Genomic DNA, 21,267 nt, shown 5'->3' on the forward strand with positions numbered 1-21,267 from the left:
AATAGTATTCATTTACATAATTAACAAAAATTAATTTTATACTTCCAAAATCTGCCCCTATTTACATATTCTAATGTATCAAGGTAACAATTAATTAGGTTAATTTAGTGAATACATCTTTTTTTATCTAGGAGTTTAGTATTTCCTTAACGGCTGTGCAAAGATAAAATGGTCACTTATTATGGACCGGAGGGAGTACCAAAATTACTTATTACAACATACGAAAATATAGCATTATGCTACTCCTTCCGTTCTATAATAAGCGATCTTTTTACCTTTTTATTTTGGTCCAAAATAAGTATCATTTTTACATAATCAAGAATGATGTAACTTTAGTTTTTCATATTTGCCCTTATTTACATATCCCAATGTGTCAAGTTAACGATGTACAAATTTTAATTAAGGATAATTTAATTAAAATACTTATTTCTTTTTTAGGAGTCAGTATTTTATCAAGGGGAGAAAAGGTCGATTCTTGTTGGCAGTCTCAGCAATTTTTTCCTTATTTAAGAAGGTAGCTAAGGATCATCCAGAGAACAAGGTCTACTGACCATTAGTGACACTACAGTCTCTTCTGAGTAAAGAAAAAATGGGGTTCAAAGTTCTCTTTTTCTTTGCTATCCTCTTCTTTTCAGCTGTCTGTGCTTTTGCAGAGGACAATTCTGGCCTTGTAATGGATTACTACAAGGACACTTGCCCTCAAGCTGAAGATATTATCAGAGAACAAGTCAAGCTTCTCTACAAACGCCACAAGAACACTGCATTTTCTTGGCTCAGAAATATCTTCCATGACTGCTTTGTTGAGGTACAAAAAATAAAAATCTATGTTGTTTTTCTTTTTTTTAGGCCACCCTTTTTGAAGATGTTGAATTAACATATGACAAACAACTGTACATTATTTTTTTTCTGCAGTCATGTGATGCTTCATTGTTGCTGGACTCAACAAGAAGGATGCTGTCTGAGAAGGAGACAGACAGGAGTTTTGGTATGAGAAACTTCAGATACATTGAAACTATTAAGGAAGCTGTAGAAAGGGAGTGTCCTGGTGTTGTTTCCTGTGCTGATATTCTTGTTTTGTCTGGTAGAGATGGCATTGTTGCTGTAAGTTTTTAAGACATTTTTTCTTTCTTAAAGTGTTTGTTTCCTTTATTTCTATGTGTACTTGTAGTAGTAGATTTGGATTTACTCTAGTCAATAATTCATTAAGTTTCCAACTTTGAACAAATATTTACTCTGTGGGCATGACTCAAGTTCTTGTCCTTTCATACTAAGTGGAGTATTAAAGACAAGACTTATCCATATATGTATGTTTAACAAGTTCAGATATTTTCTGTGTTTATTCCTTTTTTGACTTTTAAAAGTGGCTTGGTTAAATAGTACTCATATTTACTGACATGTAATGGACTTGTACAACAGCTAGGAGGGCCATATGTCTCACTCAAAACAGGAAGAAGAGATGGAAGGAAGAGCAGAGCAGACATTCTTGAGCAACACCTCCCAGACCACAATGAAAGCATGAGTGTTGTTCTTGAGAGATTTGCCAATGTTGGTATCAACACTCCTGGAGTTGTTGCCTTGCTAGGTACTGTAGACACCCCCCACCCCCACCCCCAAACCCCAACATACAAAAAAAGAGCACTTCAAATTTCTTGGTTCTATTGGTATTTGACTGTGAAGGGGAGCCTTGCGCAACGCTAAAAGTTGTATTCATGTTACCAAAATGTCACTGGTTCAAGTCATGGAAACAGTCTAACACTGCGTACAATAGACCAAACGCGGTCTGACCCTTGCATAGTTGTTTGTACATTAGTACACTACTACTTTTTTTAATTGTTATCCGAGTGAAAAAATCAAAGCTTATTTTGTGTCATTTGGTCTTGAACAGGGGCGCATAGTGTGGGAAGAACACACTGTATGAAGTTGGTTCACCGTTTATATCCAGAAGTAGACCCTCAACTCAACCCAGACCATGTTCCTCACATGCTCAAGAAATGCCCTGACCCAATCCCAGACCCAAAGGCTGTACAATATGTAAGAAATGACAGAGGCACACCAATGAAGCTAGACAACAACTACTACAGAAACATATTGGAGAACAAGGGGTTGATGTTAGTTGACCACCAACTAGCAATGGACAAGAGGACTAAGCCCTATGTAAAGAAAATGGCAAAGAGCCAAGATTATTTCTTCAAGGAATTTGCAAGAGCCATCACTATTCTTACCGAGAACAATCCTCTTACTGGAACAAAGGGTGAGATCAGAAAGCAGTGCAATCTTGCCAACAAGCTCCACTAGAGCACCTAGCTATGGTTGTACTCATTATCACTTTTCCACTTCCTTTGTATAGGTTAGGGAGAGGACAGTGTAAAATGATAGGAATAAGATGGTTTTCTCTCAGTGTGAGTCTGTTTTAGTGCAAGTAGTAGTGGCATGAAATTGGTGGTGACCATGTTCATTACATTCCATGTTCTGTTTGTAAAATTCACTGTTTTGGCTATCCTTTAATTTAATTAAGTTATGAATTTTATGTTAGAATTGGGCTATGGTGAAGGAGATGTTTGATTGTTATAATGCAAGAATGGTGATTATGATTCTTGCACAGAGATTCACTTTTTAACAATACAAGCAAGATTCCAGCAACTTTAGGTGGAACTCAATAATAAAAAGAAGCATCTTCCTGAGGAAAGTTAAAGCAGGAAAAGCAAATTAGGGTCCCATATTTTGGATAAAATATGGGAAAAAAACATTTTTTAAGTTAAAGAAAAAAAGTAAAAAGAAGTTCCTTTACAAGAGAAATAATGAAATTATCCTCAACAATGTCATCACTTACGTCATGGCTGCTAAGACTAAAGATAGTAATATAATAGGGTTCAGACAAAGAGAAAGAGGGTCATGAATGTTGTACAGAAGGGAAGATAGGTAAATGACAATAACAATTAATTAATGTACATAATTACGTAAAAGCAAACAAAAACAACCAGACAGGTGGCTTGATTATAAGAAATCCAATTCAAGAAATAGACTGGTGTTTTTGGGTTATTAATTTCATATCAATTTGAAAGTATGCTCTGAACAACCAAGAAATTGAGTTAGTTGTACCTTAAGGTGCATTCTTGATTAAAGAGGGAAATAATACAAACAAAATACTGGCCATACACTCATACTCTACTCTATTTATAGGTCAAATAGCGCCCAAGACCAAAACACCAAATATTCAAAAGATTACTTGAGGAGGATTATTTTGCTTCTTGCTTGTTCACAGAGAAAAAGTATTAGGACATGCTAGTAATAAATAAAATGACTCATGCTGTTCAGTTAAGAGAAAATATATTTTCATTTATGACTTGTGAGCATGATGGAGAGCAGCAATACTAAAACTTTATCCCTTTTTATTATGTCACTGAAACAATTAGCAAAATGTTCTCACTCTCCTAATGTAGGATAAGTAGCAGCCAGGGGCAGAGCTAGGTGGGGAAAGGGCGTTTAGCCAAACCCCTTCCGCCAAAAATTATTCTGTGCATATATATATATATATATATATATATATATATATATATATATATATATATATATATATATTACATGTTGAATCCTCTTAGCTTCTTTAGATGTTTAACATTTTTATTGAATTTCCTTAGGTGAAAATCTTGCTCTGGTAGCGGCAAACTAGAATATATGCTAAGCATGTTTAACCAACATAAGAAAAGTAAAGTTAGAATGAGACTGGCAGAGATTGTGATGGCTAAATGCAAGCGACTTAAATATCTAAGCTCAATGATCAAAGAGAACTGTATGATAGATGAAAATATAGGGTCAAAGTAAGGATGGTCCCTCTCTCTGATTTGATTCAGTTGATTTAGCAAATACTAGACCTAATTAAAATACGGCTTCATGGCCATTTACAATGTTAAAAATAAGGGTAATAATTTCATAGCCGTCAAAGTTTCTGGTTCTTCATTTTCTTGTAATCAAATCAATAAATTTGTCTCTTGAAATGACGATAGATAAGCACAAAATTACAATGGGAATCAGACAAGTCAAGAAGAAACAAGAAATATAGAAGAAAAGAAATGCACTCTACAATATACACGGTGTTCAACTCAATCTATATAAAATTGCTTACAGTGCTGTACTCCAATGCATCCCAAGAGTATTTACCTCGATTTACTTCAAAAACTTCTCTTCCAAGTGCGTTCCACTTCCCATCATAGCACAACATATTTATTCTACTACTCCGTTTAGGTGAAAGAGTCAGCACAAAAGTAGAATATCATAACAAGATTGTCAACCTTTAAACATTTCATGACACTACTTATGTTGTCTGTGTCCATTCCTACTATAATTTCCTGGACGGTGGCCTCATCACCCATACTATACTACTTCAAAGCACTTTTCTAATTCAACTCTTGTGATGATACTGAATCAGATTGTAGGAAATTGAGTACTCTCATAAGTGGAGGCGGAGCCATGATTTGAAGTTGAGTACTTCCATAAGTAGAGGCGGAACCATGATTTGAAGTTATAGGGTTCCAAATTCTAATTATAAATTAAAAATTTGTATATATTCAATAAATTCCTTAAGACGAATACATAATATGGACCAAAGCTACTGGGTTCGTGTAAATACTTGTGAATTTGATATTAAATTGTAATCGAACAAAAATTGAAACTCAAATTGGGATTTTATTGATTCAATCAACAATTATAGTAGAATTGAAAGATTGAGCCCAAATGATAACTACAAACTAAAGATTAGGTTCCAACTCCATTGATGAGCTTGAGTAACTGAATGAACAGAAATGAAGGTGAGGAAGGTTCTAAAAGAAAAGAGAAGAGAGAATTTAGAAAGATGTAGAGAGAGGGAAATGGCAAATTATCGGATTCTAACTAACTCCTTTCCCCCATTATGTTAGTTGTTATAATGACTGAGAATCAATCTGGACCGTCCGATGATCTATAGTGCATCTTCTAATCTGGACCGTTTATTCTCTATCTTTAGTCATCAACTCTTAACCGTCCACGTGTCCTTCCACTTTACCAATTACACCTAATACCTACCACTATCTTCTTTATTTCTTCAGACCCGTCTTCTTCTTTACTCGTCTGCTAACAAACCCTCCTTGTTCAAATCGACCTTGTTCTCAAGGTCGGAGTTGGGCCACAAATGTCGGAAACTGGCTCCTGATATAACCCTAATCTTCCCAAGTAGCTGCATCATCACCCAAATTGGCCCATTTCACTAAAACCTTCACCCCCACTGCGTTATTAACCTTGACCATTTTCTTTGTAAAATGGCCTCTGGTTGCATCAAAATCCTTCCGTCGGAGTCACAAGCTGGAGGCTGCTGCTGTGGTGTGATATCTGGGTCAACCCTGCGTTTTAGTTGCGACATGTGGTACACTGGGTGGATCTGTGAACCTAGAGGAAGATCTAAACGATAAGCCACTGAACCCACCTTCTGTATGATTTTGTAAGGCCCATAGTACCTAGCACTCAGCTTACGATTTCTCCTTACTGCAACTGATGATTGTCGATGTGGTTGTAACTTGAGATACACCAAATCCCCTTCTTGCAGTTCCCTATCTGTTCTGTGTTTATCTGCGAAAAACTTCATTCTTTCTTGGGCTTGCTTTAAGTTTTCCTTTAGATTCTGTAGAAATTGTTGTCTCTCTGCTAGTTGTATAGAGTGGGGTAGAGTGGGGTAAGGACCCCATAGGAATCTGGGAAGGGTTGTACCCAAAGAGAGCTTGGAATGGGGTGGTATTTAAAGCACTGTGGTGGTTTGTGTTGTACCACCACTCTGCTAGAGGCAACCACTTTATCCATCTCCTTGGTTCATTTAGCACCATGCCCTAAGATAAGTCTCAAGGCACCGATTGAGCCTTTCAGTTTGGCCATCAATCTGTGGATGGTAAGATGTTGACATGGTTAATTTGGTGCCCATGGCTTTGAATAGATGCTGCCAAAACTGACTAGTAAAGATAGGACCCCTGTCAGACACAACGGTCTTGGGAAGTCCATGTAGTCTATATATCTCTGCAAGAAATAATTCAGCCACATCTTGAGCTGAAAAGGGGCGTTTAAGTGCTAGGAAATGACCATACTTAGTTTGTCAATAACCACTAAGATAACATTTTCGTGACCTGAAGAAGGAAGCCCTTCAATAAAATCCATAGCAATGTCTTGCCATGGTAATTTTGGGATAGGAAGGGGCTGCGGAAGCCCTGGTGGTTGAGTGTTCTCATGCTTTACTCTTTGGCAAATATCACACTCAGAAACCCACTTAGAAATATCTTTCTTCATGTTTGGCCAATAGAAAACTATCTTTATTCTCCTGTATGTCCCTTGCTGTCCTGAATGCCCTCCCAGTAGTGACTGATGTAGTGAGTTAAAGATTCTTTCTCTTAAATTGGCTCCTCTGCCTATGAAGATCCTCTGATCACACCTAATAATGCCCTGAGCTAGAGTGTGATTGGCCTTGCTTCCTAGGGTTATAATCAACTCAGCCATTAGTTACAAGGCTATGGGATCATGCTCATAACTCTGTGTGATCTCCTCCATCCATGTAGGCTCCACTCCTGAAATATCATTAAGGGTAGGACTTTCCTCATCTCTTCTGGATAATGCATTAACCACTCGATTTTCTGTCCCTTTTTTGTACTGTACCTCGTAATACAACCTTAGGAGTTTGGTTAGGCCCTTTTGTTGCAGTGCTGTAATGACCCTCTACTCCAAGAGGTACTTCAAGATGTGGTGGTCAATTTTAATGATGAAATGACCTCCCTGTAAGTAGTGGCTCCACCTATCTACTGCTGAAAAAACTGCCATAAACTCCTTCTCGTAGGTTGATAGGCCCAGGTGTCTAGGGGCTAAGACTTTGCTGAAATATGCAATGGGCCTTCTTTCTTGCATCAACACAGCCCCTATTCCTTTTGAACAAGCATCTGTTTCACTGATGAAATGCTTAGAAAAGTATGCTAATGCTAAGACTGGAAAAATAATCATAGCTGTCTTTAACTCCTAAAATGCAGCTTCTGCTTCTTCATTCCATTTGAATGCATTCTTCTTCAGTAGATTAGTCAAGGACCTGCAAATCAATCCATAGGACCTCACAAACCTTCTATAGTAGCCTGTGAGTCCTAAGAATCCTCTCAATGCCTTGATAGATTTTGGAGTGGGCCAATTAGTCATGGCCTTAATCTTAGAGGGATCTGTGGCCACTCCTTGCCCAAGTGATTACATGGCCTAGACACTCCACCTTACTTTGACCAAACGAGCACTTAAACATTTTAGCAAAAAGTCGTTTTCTTCTTAATACCTCCATAACTTTTTTGAGATGCTGCACATGCTCTCTCATGGATGCACTGTACACCAAAATATCATCAAAAAACACTAATACAACCCTTCTTAAGTAAGCAGCAAACACTTGATTCATCAGACTTTGGAAAGTAGTTGGGGCATTAGTCAGCCCAAAAGGCATGACTTTGAATTCATAATGCCGCAAATGAATCTTGAATCCAGTTTTATGTATATCCTCCTCTTTCATCCTTATTTGATGGTAGGCAGCCCTTAGGTCAATCTTAGAGTAGACCTTAGACCCACATAACGCATCCATCAAGTCATCCACCAAAGGGATTGAAAACTTATCCTTAATGGTCATTTTATTCAACTCTCTGTAATCAATGCAAAATCTCCAACTGCCATCTTTTTTCTTTATTAACAATACTGGTGAAGAAAAACGAGAGTGGCTAGGTTGAATTATACCATTACTCAGCATTTCATTTACTTATTTTTCTATTTCATTTTTTTTTGGAAATAGTTGTATCTGTAAGGTCTAATACTCATAGGTGTTGCATCATTCTTCAGGGGAATGAAATGGTCATGACTTCTATTTGGTGGCAAGGTTTTTGGCTCAACAAAAACATCATGGAATGCCTGTAAAACTTCTTGGGAGTTGTTTCACTCCTTTTGCTGTCATACCCTGCAGTTCTGCTTGGTGGTATATCCCTTTCATCTCCATCCTTTTTCCCTTATGTGTCACTGTGCTTTATACTCCACAAAACCAACAACACTAGATTATGACCCCTCATCCAATCACCGCCTAGAATCAAGTCATTGCCCCCCAATCTGACCAGCCTGACTGCATCCTCAAACTCTACCCGCTGTACTTTCCACTTAAATTTAGGACATGTGTGCCAGCTTGTAATATGATTACCATTAGCTACTGTAGCTCTCATAGGTCTAGCATCATTAATTAGGCACCCTATCCTTTTGGCAGTCTCTAGATCTAAGAAGTTATGTGTGCTACCAGAATCTAACAACGCGGTAATTTTGTTCTTCTTAGTCTCACCTCCCAGCTTGATGGTATTGGGTACCTTAGTCCCAGACAAGGCATTAAGACTTATTGCCTCATCCAGTACTTGCTCCTCCTGTAGCTCTAGGATATCATCATTATCCACCACCTCTTCCGGTTCTTCCTCCTGGGTTTCAGGTGCTGCTTCTGCTGTCATGGCATTAATCTGCTTCTGCTTGCATTGACGACCTATAAAATATTTCTCCCCACACTTGTAACACAGCCCTTGTGCCCTCCTAGTTTCAAACAACTTATTTCCTTGAGTATTGTAGTTATTGGTGGTGCCTTTGTTGGGTTGTGGTGAGTACCCTGGTGCTGTATTCTTACCCCACTCTAGCTTCCCTTTTTTGTACAAGGAGTCCATTAATTTCTCCTTGTGTCTAGCCTTCTCAAAAGCCTTACTGAAAGAATAGGCATCTAACATCTTAACTATTTGCCTGATTTCTTCTTTCAAACCTTAAATGAAAACTTCTAAGAAGAACTCTTCTTGAATAGTAGGGTTTCTTATCAACACCCATGCCTTCAGTTTTTCAAATTGTTCTAAGTATTCATCCACAGTACCTGTTTGCTGTATATTCTTGAAGGTCCCAATTAGATTAAATTTATTGTTGGCTGCACTTGCAAATCTATTACAGATTTCAGCAATGAACCTACCGTAGGAGAAAAATCAAGACTCAGCTCTCCCATTCAAATGAAGAACTGCTTCCTCTAATTTTTGTTGAGGGTCAGTGATATGATTGTACTGGAAGAAGCTCTCACACTTCCTCAACCAAGCACAAGGATCTTAACCGTCAAAGTAAGAAATCTCATATCTCGTGCGATAATTATAGTCTTGATTCTTTCCTACAAAAGTATCCCCTTGATCTGTAACTCTAGGTCGATTGATCGCACCATTGAGGATCTCAAGAGGAGCACTACCCAGTGTTCCATCTCTTGGAGAAGAAAGAAGTTTCTCCATGAGATTATCCAACTTCTTACCCAGATCGTCCATTTTAGAATCATTTGCTGCCATGTAACTTTGTAATTGCGATTCCGATTTCTTCATAGTTTCATCAGTGGTCTTCGATCTCGTTTCTGCTCCTGTCATTTTTAATGGGCCAGGTCGCGGCCCTGATACCAATTGTAATGAACTTGTGAATTTAATATTAAATTTAATCCGACAAAAATTAAAACTCAAATTGGGATTTTATTGATTAAATCAGCAATTACAGTAGAATTGAAAGATTGAGCCCAAATGATAACTACAAACCAAAGATTAAGTTCCAACTCCATTGACGAGCTTGAGTACCTGAATGAACAAAAATGAAGGTGAGGAAGGTTCTAGAAGAAGAGAGAAGAGAGAATTTAGAAAGATGTAGAGAGAGGGAAGTGACAAATTATCGGATTCTAACTAACTCCTTTCCCCCATTATGTTAGTTGTTATAATGACTGAGAATCAATCTGGACCGTCCGATGATCTATAGTGCATCTTCTAATCTGGACCGTTTATTCTCTTTCTTTAGTCATCAGCTCCTAACCGTCCACGTGTCCTTCCACTTTACTAATTACACCTAATATCTACCACTATCTTCTTTATTTCTTCTGACCCGTCTTCTTCTTTACTCGTCTCCTAACAGTTCGGTCGAAACGTAACACATACACTAGCTCCGCCTCCGTCCATAAGGGTGCTCGCTCACTTTAGTCCTAAAAACGGGTCAAATATGGATAAGAACCATATTATAGAGAGTATCCCGGTGCACTAAGCTCCCGTTATGCGCAGGGCCCGGGGAAGGACCGGACCACAAGGGCCTATTGTACGCGGCCTTACCCTGCATTTCTGCAAGAGTCTGTGTTCCACGGCTTGAACCCGTGACCTTCTGGTCACATAGCAGCAACTTTACTAGTTACGCCAAGGCTCCCCTTCTATAAGAACCATATTATCCATCTAGAAATGGATAACCAATGGATAACTAATGAGTATAACTTTTACATTTGTAAAGCCTCAAATTGAAGGTTCCTAAAGTTTTGGAGACTAGGAATTCTCCCAAAAGTGATCATTTTCAAGAAGTCATGGATATCCATATTATATGTCGATTAACCCGTTTTTTATCTGTATTAAATATGAGTCGGGTGGATAATTTATCCGTTTTCGCATTACTCGTTTTGACCCGACCCATATCCGACCCGCCCTGCCCGTTTGCCACCCCTAATCCTAACTACTTCGTAACATACCGACTAACGGTACCGACTAAATATATACGGAATACAATAAGGAAGGGATTGATCTAATACAAAGTAACAACCACCTCGACCAATAATTCTAGCCGTGATTCATCCAGTCTTCTACTTCCACTAAAACAAGTGAACATCTTAAAGGAATAATGTGAGAAACGATAAAGACTTAATAGACCATACTGGACTAATAGATTGAGGCCTCGTTAAAGGGATTAATTTCAGAATATCTAAGCACATGCTTCCCAAATAGGGCCCAAACTCAAAGGCTAGGAAAGCTATAAGGAGCTCCCAAAATAGCCTAGCCCAGACACAGCCAGATATCGAAATTTATACAAAAGTTTCAAAAAACTTATGGTAAATGTTAATAGTTTGCACTTTTAGTATAGTTCTTTACTTTTACATTCTAGTTTGATTGGTAGTTTTCTTTTGTTAAGTGTAAGAATCCATTTCGTGTTAAAAGTAATTTATTTTTAATTAGAGTCCTTAAATTATTCATCACTATTTGATTCGATTATCATCAATATATCTTGGTAAATAATAGATTTCTCAAAGGGCAATTCATTTGATAGTATTACGTTGAAAATGTGATCGCCGAAATATGTGTTTGGTAGTATATGTCTTATGTTTAAGAAAAAACCGATAAATAACCGAAAAGACCAAAAAACCGACTTAATTGGTTTGGTTTGGTTCTAATATTTGAAAAACCGACTTACTTGGTTTGATTTCTTTTTAGGAAAAAAATGGTCCGAACCGAACCGTGAACACCCCGGTGTTACACCCCGTGTTTTCGTATGTGAGAGTACATCATAAGTCAATTAATGTGAGCTCAGAAAGGGAATCATCTTTTAAAAGTTTACAAAAATAGTTCATCATGTTAATATAGAGGTTATAAATATTTAAGATCATTAGTACCAAGTAGCAAGAGGGTTTGAAGGCTTAGAAGCTAAACGAATTGAAGAAAATAAGTTTCGTCGAAAGTCGACAAGTTGGAATATTTTACCATGTACTTTTGGGGTGATACTAGGGTTATTAACATTATAAGGAGATTATATTATGAGTTATTTTAGTCGTACGATAGTTGATGTTATGTTTTGAAGTCAAGCGAGTTGTGGAACAAAAGTTGGAAAAGGTCATCACAAATTCCATTTATAATATGCTGAAATTTAGGTCAAATGTAGATGCACTTTTCTCCAAATATACTTGGAATCAATGGATGATCTACATATCAAATTGAATATCTACGAGTCTAGTTTCCAACGCATTAAACCGTTTGTCGATACGATATTGGAGTAGAGAGATATTTGCATTGTCGTGAAACAGCGCAGACTGGTAGGTGACAAGTAGGTGCATCACCTACTTGCCAAAATGAGAGGACTTAATTAAAAGCCCCAAAGTCGGCCAAGAGGGGTCTTTTAAGGGAATACGAACTGAGTTATTTCACCTGTATTTCAGACCAAGAAAACCTAATTGAACCCCTGCAACTCCTCCCCCAAAATCCCACACAAACCCTAGGGTATTCCGGGTGTTACGACGCGATTCTAGTGCTGAAAAGTCCGGACAGCATGCTAGTTTCTCTTTCTCCTTCTTGTATCCGCGTTGAGGAACTTATTTTTGATGAAAAAGGACCAGGTTTCGTGGGTGATACTCAGTACAAGGTAAGTTTATGCTTCTCCTTCCATTATCTATGCGTTTGCGAGTTGTAACTCGATCGTAAAGAATAGACCTAGTTAGTTTCGGAAGAATGGTATGTTGTTTGATCTTGTGCAATGGTTGGCTGGTTGTGAACTTATTTTTAGGTTATATTCATGGCTGGTTTATTGGACAAGAGGTGTAATGATGTACTTTTGGTTGTATTTCTCAATTTGAAAGAAAAGATAAGTCGAAACGTGTTTAAGTAAACCGAAAAATTATGTTTGAGTTGATGAACTTGTGAGACTGTTTTTGGGCTGTTTCGTGTTGGTATTGGGTTGTCTCTTTTACTACTGTTTTTATGGAGTTGAGAGGAGGAAGGGTGTGGAGAAACACCACATAATGGCAAGGTTGTTTGTTGGTCGTTCGTCATAACATTTTCGGATTGTTTGACACTATTATGGTTGTCGTGTTGTGTATAAAGTGATAGGGGTATGTTGGGCTGTTTGTGATTGTTTTGACTAGTGTGAAGTCATATATATAGGGGGAGGTGCTGTCCGTTTTATTGTAAAATAGGTTGTGGTCGATACATAATAGTTACGACGCTTAAACGATAACGAGAGTGTCATTTCTCTTATTGTAGACTAAGGAGCCGTGAAATTGCATAGCTTGAGGTTGGGAAGAATATACAAGGTATGTTAAGGCTCTCCCTTCATTCTTTTGGCATGATCGATAGTGAAACGAACGTAAACGATACGCTATTTCATAATGAATCTACTCCTAGCAACTAAGGTTGTCCATGTTGTTCTTCCCTTACAAAGTTATTCCAAGAAAGTATGTATGATCCTTGAGTCCTAGTGAAGTTCATATTGATGGTATGATGTCCATGATGTTAATCGATGGTGCAATGACCTTATGTCACTCCAAAATGTTTAGAACGTGACTCCATGAGTCCAGCATGCATTATATATGTATCTATTTTACTCTACCGAGCCGCGCTATAGTCGGCCGGGTATGGCACCTATTGTGCAACCACTGATCAGTTGGGTTTACCGAGCTCCACGTGGCCGGGTACGTTTTTACCGAGTCCTCTTTGAGGCCGGGTATGATATGATGATGATGATGCCCACAGAGGCGTATGTTTTTAAAAGTTTATGTATATATATGTATGATGCATTTCATGTCAGTAGCCCCCAGAGGCACTCAGATGTTACAGGTTGTATCTCCTCTATCTCTCTTTACATTACTGTTCTTATTTATGTTTTCCTGCCTTACATACTCGGTACTTTATTCGTACTGACGTCCCTTTTGCCTGGGGACGCTGCGTTTCATGCCCGCAGGTCCCGATAGACAGGTTGACATTCCTCCTAGTAGGCTATCAGCTCAGCGAAGGTGTTGGTGTACTCCACTTGCTCCGGAGTTGCCTATTTTGTTAGTATGCTTTGGATATGTATTGATTGGTATGGCGGGGCCCTGTCCCGACCTTTATGATTTTATGTACTCTTAGAGGCTTGTAGACAGATGTCAGGTGTATGGATACTTGTATGGCCTTGTCGGCCTATGTTTTGAGTTTACAAATGGTCATGTCGGCCTTATAGGCCCGTATGTCACATGTATAAGTTTGTATATCATGCTGGGTCATCATACATTAAGTATTCCCTTATATTTTATTTTTGTTATCTCATGAAGGGTTTTCTAGCTCATTTACCCCTGATAGTATGATAAGAAAGATATGTTACGTTGGTACTCGGTTGAGTAAGGCACCGGGTGTCCGTCGCGGCCCTTCGGTTTCGTGACACCCGGGTCACATATATATACCCCAATATATAGTAATATAGGGAGAAATTCAAAAATAGTCAGATTTACAAGTGGTTGTTCAAAAATGGCCCAGTTTCAAAAGTAATCGAAATTTAGCCACTTTTCATGTAAAGATAAATCTGAGCGAAAACACTGTTCAAAGCCCAGAAATTACGCCAGTATATTATGCTGGAGTTCCAGCATAGGTATACTTGAACTCCAACATATTATAGTGGAGTTCCAGCAAAGTATACTGGTCCAGTATAATATGCTGGAAGTTCATATACAAGTGCTCGAATCTCCAGTATATTATGCTAGAACTTTCCGTGTGTTGGAGTTCCAGCATAATATGCTGGAAGTTCATACACAGGTGCACCGAGCTCCAGTATATTATGCTGGACCGGTCTTTGTTGCAGCAAAATATTGGCTATTTTTCATTGACTTGGTAAATGCTGGCTATTTTTAAATGAGCAGTCCAAAAACTGGCTAGACCGTGCTATTTTTACAGTAATATACTCAAATTTTTAGATGGGTTACACAGGGCTGTACTCAAATTGACCCGTTATTTGGACCGAGTTGGACGGTTCAAAAGTTATATTTTTATCATTTCATGAGCTGAATTTGACATCAATTGTGGGGAAAAAATTGATTTTCTCAAGATTAATAATATACGGTATGAAACTAAATGCTCTTCTCATCCTCATTCTAGGCAAAGGAAAAAGGAAAGCAGTAGCGATATTATGGATAATCATTTTGTTTCCAACAAGCTTAAACAAATGACGGTAATGAAATCATAAGCGTTTAGCTAAAAGCAAGATGTATGTTGGTGCAGATGATTAAAATTTAGTGACGATAATTAGCACAAACAGGAATTTGTCCCCCTTTTCTCATTTAACTTAGACAATCAATTTTTTTTTTTAAAAAAATGATTGTTGAAATAGCAGTGAAGAATGCGTTTTTGGATTAATATCTAAAAGTATTCCCTTCACAACAAAACATATTTGCAGAAACTAATGAGCTCCAAATTGGGACTTGGTAGCCTGGTCTCTTACTCTTTTTTTTTTTTTTGGGGGGGTCGAAAGTCTCTTTCTATATATTAACTGAGATCGAAACAGATACAAGGGAGGTATTTAACATACTAAAAAGGCAGCGCGATGCACGAAGCATTCCTCGTTTACGCAGCGTTTGGAGAAAGATTGGACCCCAAGTGGCTGTAATACAGGAAACCTACGCTGAATTCCACGGCTCGAACACATGACCTATAAGTCATAGGAAGATAACTCACTAAAATGAACATTATGCAAATTTCATTGATGATGTTAACTTTGAATAAGTTGGGGATAAAAACTGTATATTACATCTAAATAGAAGCTAACAAGTCATGGATGACTAGCCAAATATAGAAGCAAGCTGAATGTATCTAGCCAAGGTGGTGGACCTTGTACTTTTTGTTCTTTTCCATCCTTTATTGGACTTATTCTAATGTTGCATTATGCCTTGTCAATCACTTGTAACATTATGCTCCTAGATTTATTTATTTATTTTTTTGCAGAATTTGCAATTGCTCCATTATCAACTCAAGTTTGGTCTCTTAAAAAATAAATTTTTCATATCAGCTTGTTTTTTATTAATCAAATGTTCAAAAAAGTATAAAATTTCTTGATCAGGGAGATGCCAATAAAGTTTCTTTGGAGGCACTTAATTAGACATTTGAAAACAACTATACGTGCATAAAATGTTGAAAAGAAAAAATTTAAACCTTGTGGGGTTGGCCTAGAGGACCAAAACAAAAAATCACAGTATCACACACTTGAAATATACAGTCATAGGAATTTGTAAAAAGAAAATCTTTTAGAAAATTTCTGTCGACCGACTCATGCACACAAAGTCCGACAACCCCACCAACCTCTAAGACCCGCCTTTGTTTTCTCCTTTCCCTGTTTCAAACTTTCTAAGCTAATTCATAATGCAAATATAATAAATATATACACAGATTTGTTCTACATACCTACTTACTTTAAAGTTTAAAATATTTTTTAATTATATGTACATAAATAGTTTGAATTCAAATTGTACATGTAATGATGTACTAACTATTTAGTACTCCATATGTTTGATCAACTTTGAGCTTCATGTGAGTACAAACTGCAAATTGGAATAAAGTTTTCTTGTTAAGAAAAATGAAGATTAAAGACGGGACTTACAAGTCAAATTCTGCTAGTTCAGTTGAGTATCTGTTGACTACTGATCGTCAGAAGTTGCACCATCGCCGGCAGAAAACAAGAACTCCGGTGGCCGGAGGTCGGAGGAGGGTAAACGGTGGAAGTGGGTCACCCAATCGATTCGTGCTAAGCAAGTTTAAGGAAAAAGATGAGGCAGGGGTGGGCGTCTCTGCTAGGAAGCTCGCCGCTGGCCTGTGGCATTTGGCGGCGGAGTTCACCGCTGGTGGCGGTGGCGTGAAGCGGCAGTGTGGTTTGATTCATCCGGTAGGTTTTTGGTGTGTTGGAATTATGCGTTATGTTGTTGTTTCCGATAAAGTTTTTCATTTTATTTTCTCAGTTTTGTAAACTTTTGTTTCTTTTTGCTACTTAATTGGTTTAGGAATTTGATTAAATAGCTTAGCAAAAAGTAAATGAAACTTACATGTCCTCTGCTCTCTAGATGACATGTTAGATTGTGTATGGTTTTTAAAATTAGTCCTTACACAAAAAATCGGAGAATCAGTATCTATTTTTTCAGGCGGAGAGAGTATAATTATGTTCATGAGTGATGAATTAGTTTTTGAGGGGAGCCTTGGCGTGACGGTTAAAGTTGCTCTCGTGACTAGGAGATCACGGGTTCGAGTGGTGGAAAAAGTCTCTCCCAGAAATTAAGACTGCGTACAATAGACCCTTGTGGTCCGGCCCTCCCTCGGACCCCGCTGATAGCGGGAGCTTAGTGCACCGAGCTGCAGCTGCCCTTTAGTGATGAATTATTTCTGGATTTTACTGTTGGATGATGGATTAGGTTCCTCTTTAGTCTGCATTCTCTGCATCTATCATCCACAAACCTTTTCAATGCTTTATTTATGACAAAAAAGCTCCATACTTGTTGATTAAAGAGAAAGTGACTATAAATTTTCAAGTCAAAAATAGATGCAAGTTGTATCTATTTTGACTCATTCCCAATTCAATTCAATGGTTCAAATAGTTTTTGCTCATTTCCATCATGGTCAGCTTGCTTGCCTGATGCAATTTCACAAGAGAGACATGTTTTAGTGTACTGATCTGGTAATTACGTTAATCTGAGGGAGCTGAGGAGTCTAATTGTGGTTATAAACTTGTTACCCTTAAAATCGGATAACAATTAAACTTATAAGTGGTTTTAAGGATAAGTAATTTCACCTAGTACCAGTAGATAAATATGATGATTAATAATAGAAATAAACAACAAAGTATAGCAAATCAGTATTGAAATGCTATTCAGGCCTCGAGCTAGGTCGCCCTCGAACTGAGTGAGTGAGAGTGAAGTTATGAAATAAACTGATGAATAAGAGAGTATGAGAGTAAGATGGTTACAGAATGATTAGACCCCTCTTTATATAGTAGATGAATCCTATTTATGGTACAATTCTAATTACAGAAATAAATCCCATGATGGGCTAAATAATCGTTCTTGATTTGATCCGTTCTGAGATTTCCGCCATGATCCTTGGGCAGTCACGGATATCTCGCCTTTCCGTTATTATGCTATCTTCGGTCTTGCTCGATGCCTATCATGTTTGGCCTCGATCATCACCGGTCTCGACCTTGATAGGTACTTCGAATCCCGAACTCGGTGTCTTATCCTCATACCTCGATCTGATATACTACGGGACCGATCCTTGATCTATCCCCCTCGTCCCGATTAATCAGTGAAATCGGGTGGACCCGATTTTTACCGTATACAAAACTAAAGTGCGTAACTTTAAAGTGGAACATGAGGGAAGGTAAGAGATTTTAACCAGTATGATGTAATAAAAAAACCTCAAGCTTTGTAACAATATTATAATGGATGTAGATAGCCACCTACAAAACAATGAAATATTTGTTTCCTTAATCTCGCAAGGAAGCCAAAACTGAAATACAAACATCTAATATGGTCTACCACCTTTCTTGACGTATATATTGTTTGTAGCAGCTGCACACGCCCAGAATGACCGTATATTTTGTTTAGTCATGCTGCAGTTCATTGCACAAATTTTTCTGTAACACGGATATGGTTTAACTTGCCTGCTTTATCCTTCTTTTCATTTTCATTGTATACATCGTTCCATCACTTTGATTCCTGCTTTTAGTTTGATCGCTGTTTCTTTTTCTCTTCTATTTCAATCTACTAGATATGCAACTGGAAGTTTCATTTTAATTAATATCCAGACTTCCTGACCAATTTCATGATTGCTTTCATTATCGCTAGCTCCACTCTTGGACACCAATCACTAGATCCGCAACGGAGAGAGCTACAAAGTGGGATCCTGGCCACTTAAAAATGTCCAGAGAAGTTAAACATTCCAATGGCCTTGTAAAGCTTTATAAAAGTCAACATACTGCTACTACCTCAGTTGCTTCTGCCTTACATGTTGAACTAATAAGAGCGCGGAATTGCATTCAAGAGCTAGAAGCTAAGAGGGGGCGCCTTAAAAAGAAATACAAACACTTAGTGAGGAAGCTGGAAGAAGAAAGAATCTCATGGATGAGAAGAGAACAGCGGAAGATGCATTCAGTAATTGATGGCTTAAAAGATGATTTAAGAAGAGAAAGAAGTAATTGTAAACGACTGGATTTTGTTAATTCCAAAATGCTGGTTGATGTAGCTGATTTAAAGGTATCGTCCAGACAATATATGCACGATTATGAGAAAGAAAGAAAATCAAGAGAATTACTGGAGGATGTGTGCAACGAGCTAGTCAAGGAGATTGAAGAAGACAAAACTGAAATTGAAGCTTTGAAGAGCGAAAATGCCAGGCTTGGCGAGGAAGTGGAAGAAGAAAGAAAAATGCTGCAATTGGCTGAGGTTTGGCGTGAAGAACGGGTTCAAATGAAGCTGATGGATGCGAAACTACTTTTAGAAGAAAAATATAGCCTGATGAGTAATCTTATATCAGAACTTCAGAGCTTTTTGAGATCTAACAATGTAACTGTGGATGTGACTAGCTTAAGTGAAACACAGGTGGTCAAGGAGGTTGTTGACTCATTGAACATCCAAGAAATAAATGAGTTCTCTTCTGGCTCTCCAATATCAAGTGACATATATACAACTAAAGAGGATACTATTATCGTTGAAGCTAAAAAATTGGGAACTAATCAGTGCACTGATTATAGCATTCCTAGCCATTCCTCTACAGTCCATATTGTTGGTACTGAGAGTAAAAGATGTGATACAAACCACAGCAGTGAGTGTTTGAATGGCTTTCTTGATCAAGGCGAGAGTTGCAAAGATGCAAGTGGGAGGAGTACAGTGACCCACGTCGAAGATCAGTTTTCAAACTACACTTTTGGTGAAACTGAGCATTCTGTGAATGGTATTGACGGAGGCAGATATATTTTTAGTGGCAAAGTGAATCATGAGAAAAACACCGGTCAATCGAGTTCTATGGATTTTGAGACCAGTGAAATCTCCTCGGTACCTCCAAAGCAATCAAAGAAGAAAGGATCCTCTTTTCGCAAATTTTGGAGATCCTCACTGTCAAATGATGAGTACTGCAAGACAATCTCATTTGATGAGATTGGAAGACTTCCAAATGGAGCAGCATCTAATGTGGATGTTATTTCTTCAGAGACTGTACCAGCTGAAAGGCCATTAGCATACCAAGATATTGAGAATCATTGCTGCTCTGATGGCCCAAGAAATCTGCACATTGTTCAAGCCATGAAAGGTTGTATTGAATGGCCAAGGGGAATCCCAAAGTATGGTTTGAAGTCCAAGCTTTTGGAAGCAAGATTTGAAAGCCAAAAATCGTAATTGTGCAATGTACTTAACGCATGAATTAGGCGGAGGATGGCTTCAGTTTGCTGCTTACTGAGGTAATTATACAAATTTCAGGAATATCATGAACTAATAGTTTCACATGGGGCATTAGAGCGCAGCTTTAACAGTTTTATTTCTTCTTAGCTGCCTCTTAAGGATTTCGATGTGGTTCATTTTTTCAATGAACTTCCAGATATCATCAAATTGTATCCTCCCCAAAGTTATATGTTACTTTCATCTTGTATATGCCATCTTCTGTTACGTTATATATATATATATATATATATATATATATATATATATATATATATATATATATATATATATGTATGTATATATATATATATATATATATATATAATCCTATCATTAACGAACCAACTAGCTTAATTGTATAGTTTGTACGTAAAAGTCAAAATAAAACCAGAGTCATTCATATCTATGCGACTATGCATGCTTCTTGGAGGTTAAACTTTTTCTTTCTCGAGATCTTTCTCCTACCCTTCCTTAGACTAACATTTTATTAATGCCTTTAATAATGGTTGTTACTTTCTTAAAAGAACTCATTTACAATTGGGAGTTCACTAATGGAAGTGATGGTTTCTTCGTTGAAGATTTAATCACTTAATTTTAAGTATATTGATTGACCTCATCAAAGGAAAATGGGAAATCTCAGAATTATGAGGTGAAGTCATGCACCATGGATTTTGTCCCTACAAATGAATTAGGGGTGGGGGCACAAAAGATATCCATGCTTTAATATAGCAGCAGAATGATGTGTGGCTGGAGGTGATTGTCTTTACTTTTCCTTGGCTTTTGTTTGTATCATTCTGGGGGACATCTATGACCCAAACTTTTTCACAATCTAGTTCCCCAGGTATTGGCCATTTCTTCAGTTTTCAGGAAACAACCTCTCTGCCTTCTTGAACTTAAGGGTAAGGTCTGCGTACATACTATCCTCGCCAAAGCCCACTTATAGAATTGTACTGGGTCTGTTGTTGTTGTTGCTGTTTTGTTGATACCATTTAGTCCTGAGCTGAATGTCATTACCACCATGTAACCTATCATGGAATTGCTGAGTCAGTTAATATTTCTTTATAGCAACTAGATGACCTTCCCTATGTTCGCAGGTGACTGGGCTCCAGTCACAGGCTCACAGCAGATCCAAAATTTTAAGTAAGTGAATACATAGTACTACTGCAACATTATTTTTTTGTGACAATATGTTTATTCTTAGTAATTTCAGATAAATGTGTTTCTAGAAATATTTTAACTGTATCTACATGTAG

At 37.7% G+C, this 21,267-nt stretch overlaps 2 protein-coding genes across 2 annotated transcripts; both read left to right on the forward strand.

Annotated features, from left to right (window-relative positions):
- LOC109220012 (peroxidase 42) lies at positions 480-2,536 on the forward strand. Its single transcript, XM_019384499.1, has 4 exons — positions 480-805; positions 913-1,101; positions 1,417-1,582; positions 1,886-2,536. Exons 1-4 carry the CDS (start codon positions 590-592, stop codon positions 2,293-2,295), a joined length of 981 nt encoding a protein of 326 aa, XP_019240044.1. The 5' UTR covers positions 480-589; the 3' UTR covers positions 2,296-2,536.
- On the forward strand, positions 15,814-20,222 carry LOC109220096. The gene is made up of 2 exons (XM_019384584.1): positions 15,814-16,479; positions 18,428-20,222. The coding sequence occupies exons 1-2, from the start codon at positions 16,174-16,176 to the stop codon at positions 19,970-19,972; spliced, it is 1,851 nt and encodes a 616-aa protein (XP_019240129.1). The 5' UTR covers positions 15,814-16,173; the 3' UTR covers positions 19,973-20,222.

Source organism: Nicotiana attenuata, chromosome 1 (assembly GCF_001879085.1).
Source record: "Nicotiana attenuata strain UT chromosome 1, NIATTr2, whole genome shotgun sequence".
NCBI classification, from domain to species: Eukaryota; Viridiplantae; Streptophyta; class Magnoliopsida; order Solanales; family Solanaceae; genus Nicotiana; species Nicotiana attenuata.

Bases quoted from the DNA above. Each gene is read 5' to 3' on its own strand.
- LOC109220012 (XM_019384499.1), top strand. From the start codon at position 590: ATGGGGTTCAAAGTTCTCTTTTTCTTTGCTATCCTCTTCTTTTCAGCT. The intron at 1,102-1,416 runs GTAAGTTTTTAA...CTTGTACAACAG, and splicing joins GTAGAGATGGCATTGTTGCT to CTAGGAGGGCCATATGTCTC. The intron at 1,583-1,885 runs GTACTGTAGACA...GGTCTTGAACAG, and splicing joins TGGAGTTGTTGCCTTGCTAG to GGGCGCATAGTGTGGGAAGA.
- LOC109220096 (XM_019384584.1), top strand. From the start codon at position 16,174: ATGAAGATTAAAGACGGGACTTACAAGTCAAATTCTGCTAGTTCAGTT. The intron at 16,480-18,427 runs GTAGGTTTTTGG...CATTATCGCTAG, and splicing joins AGTGTGGTTTGATTCATCCG to CTCCACTCTTGGACACCAAT.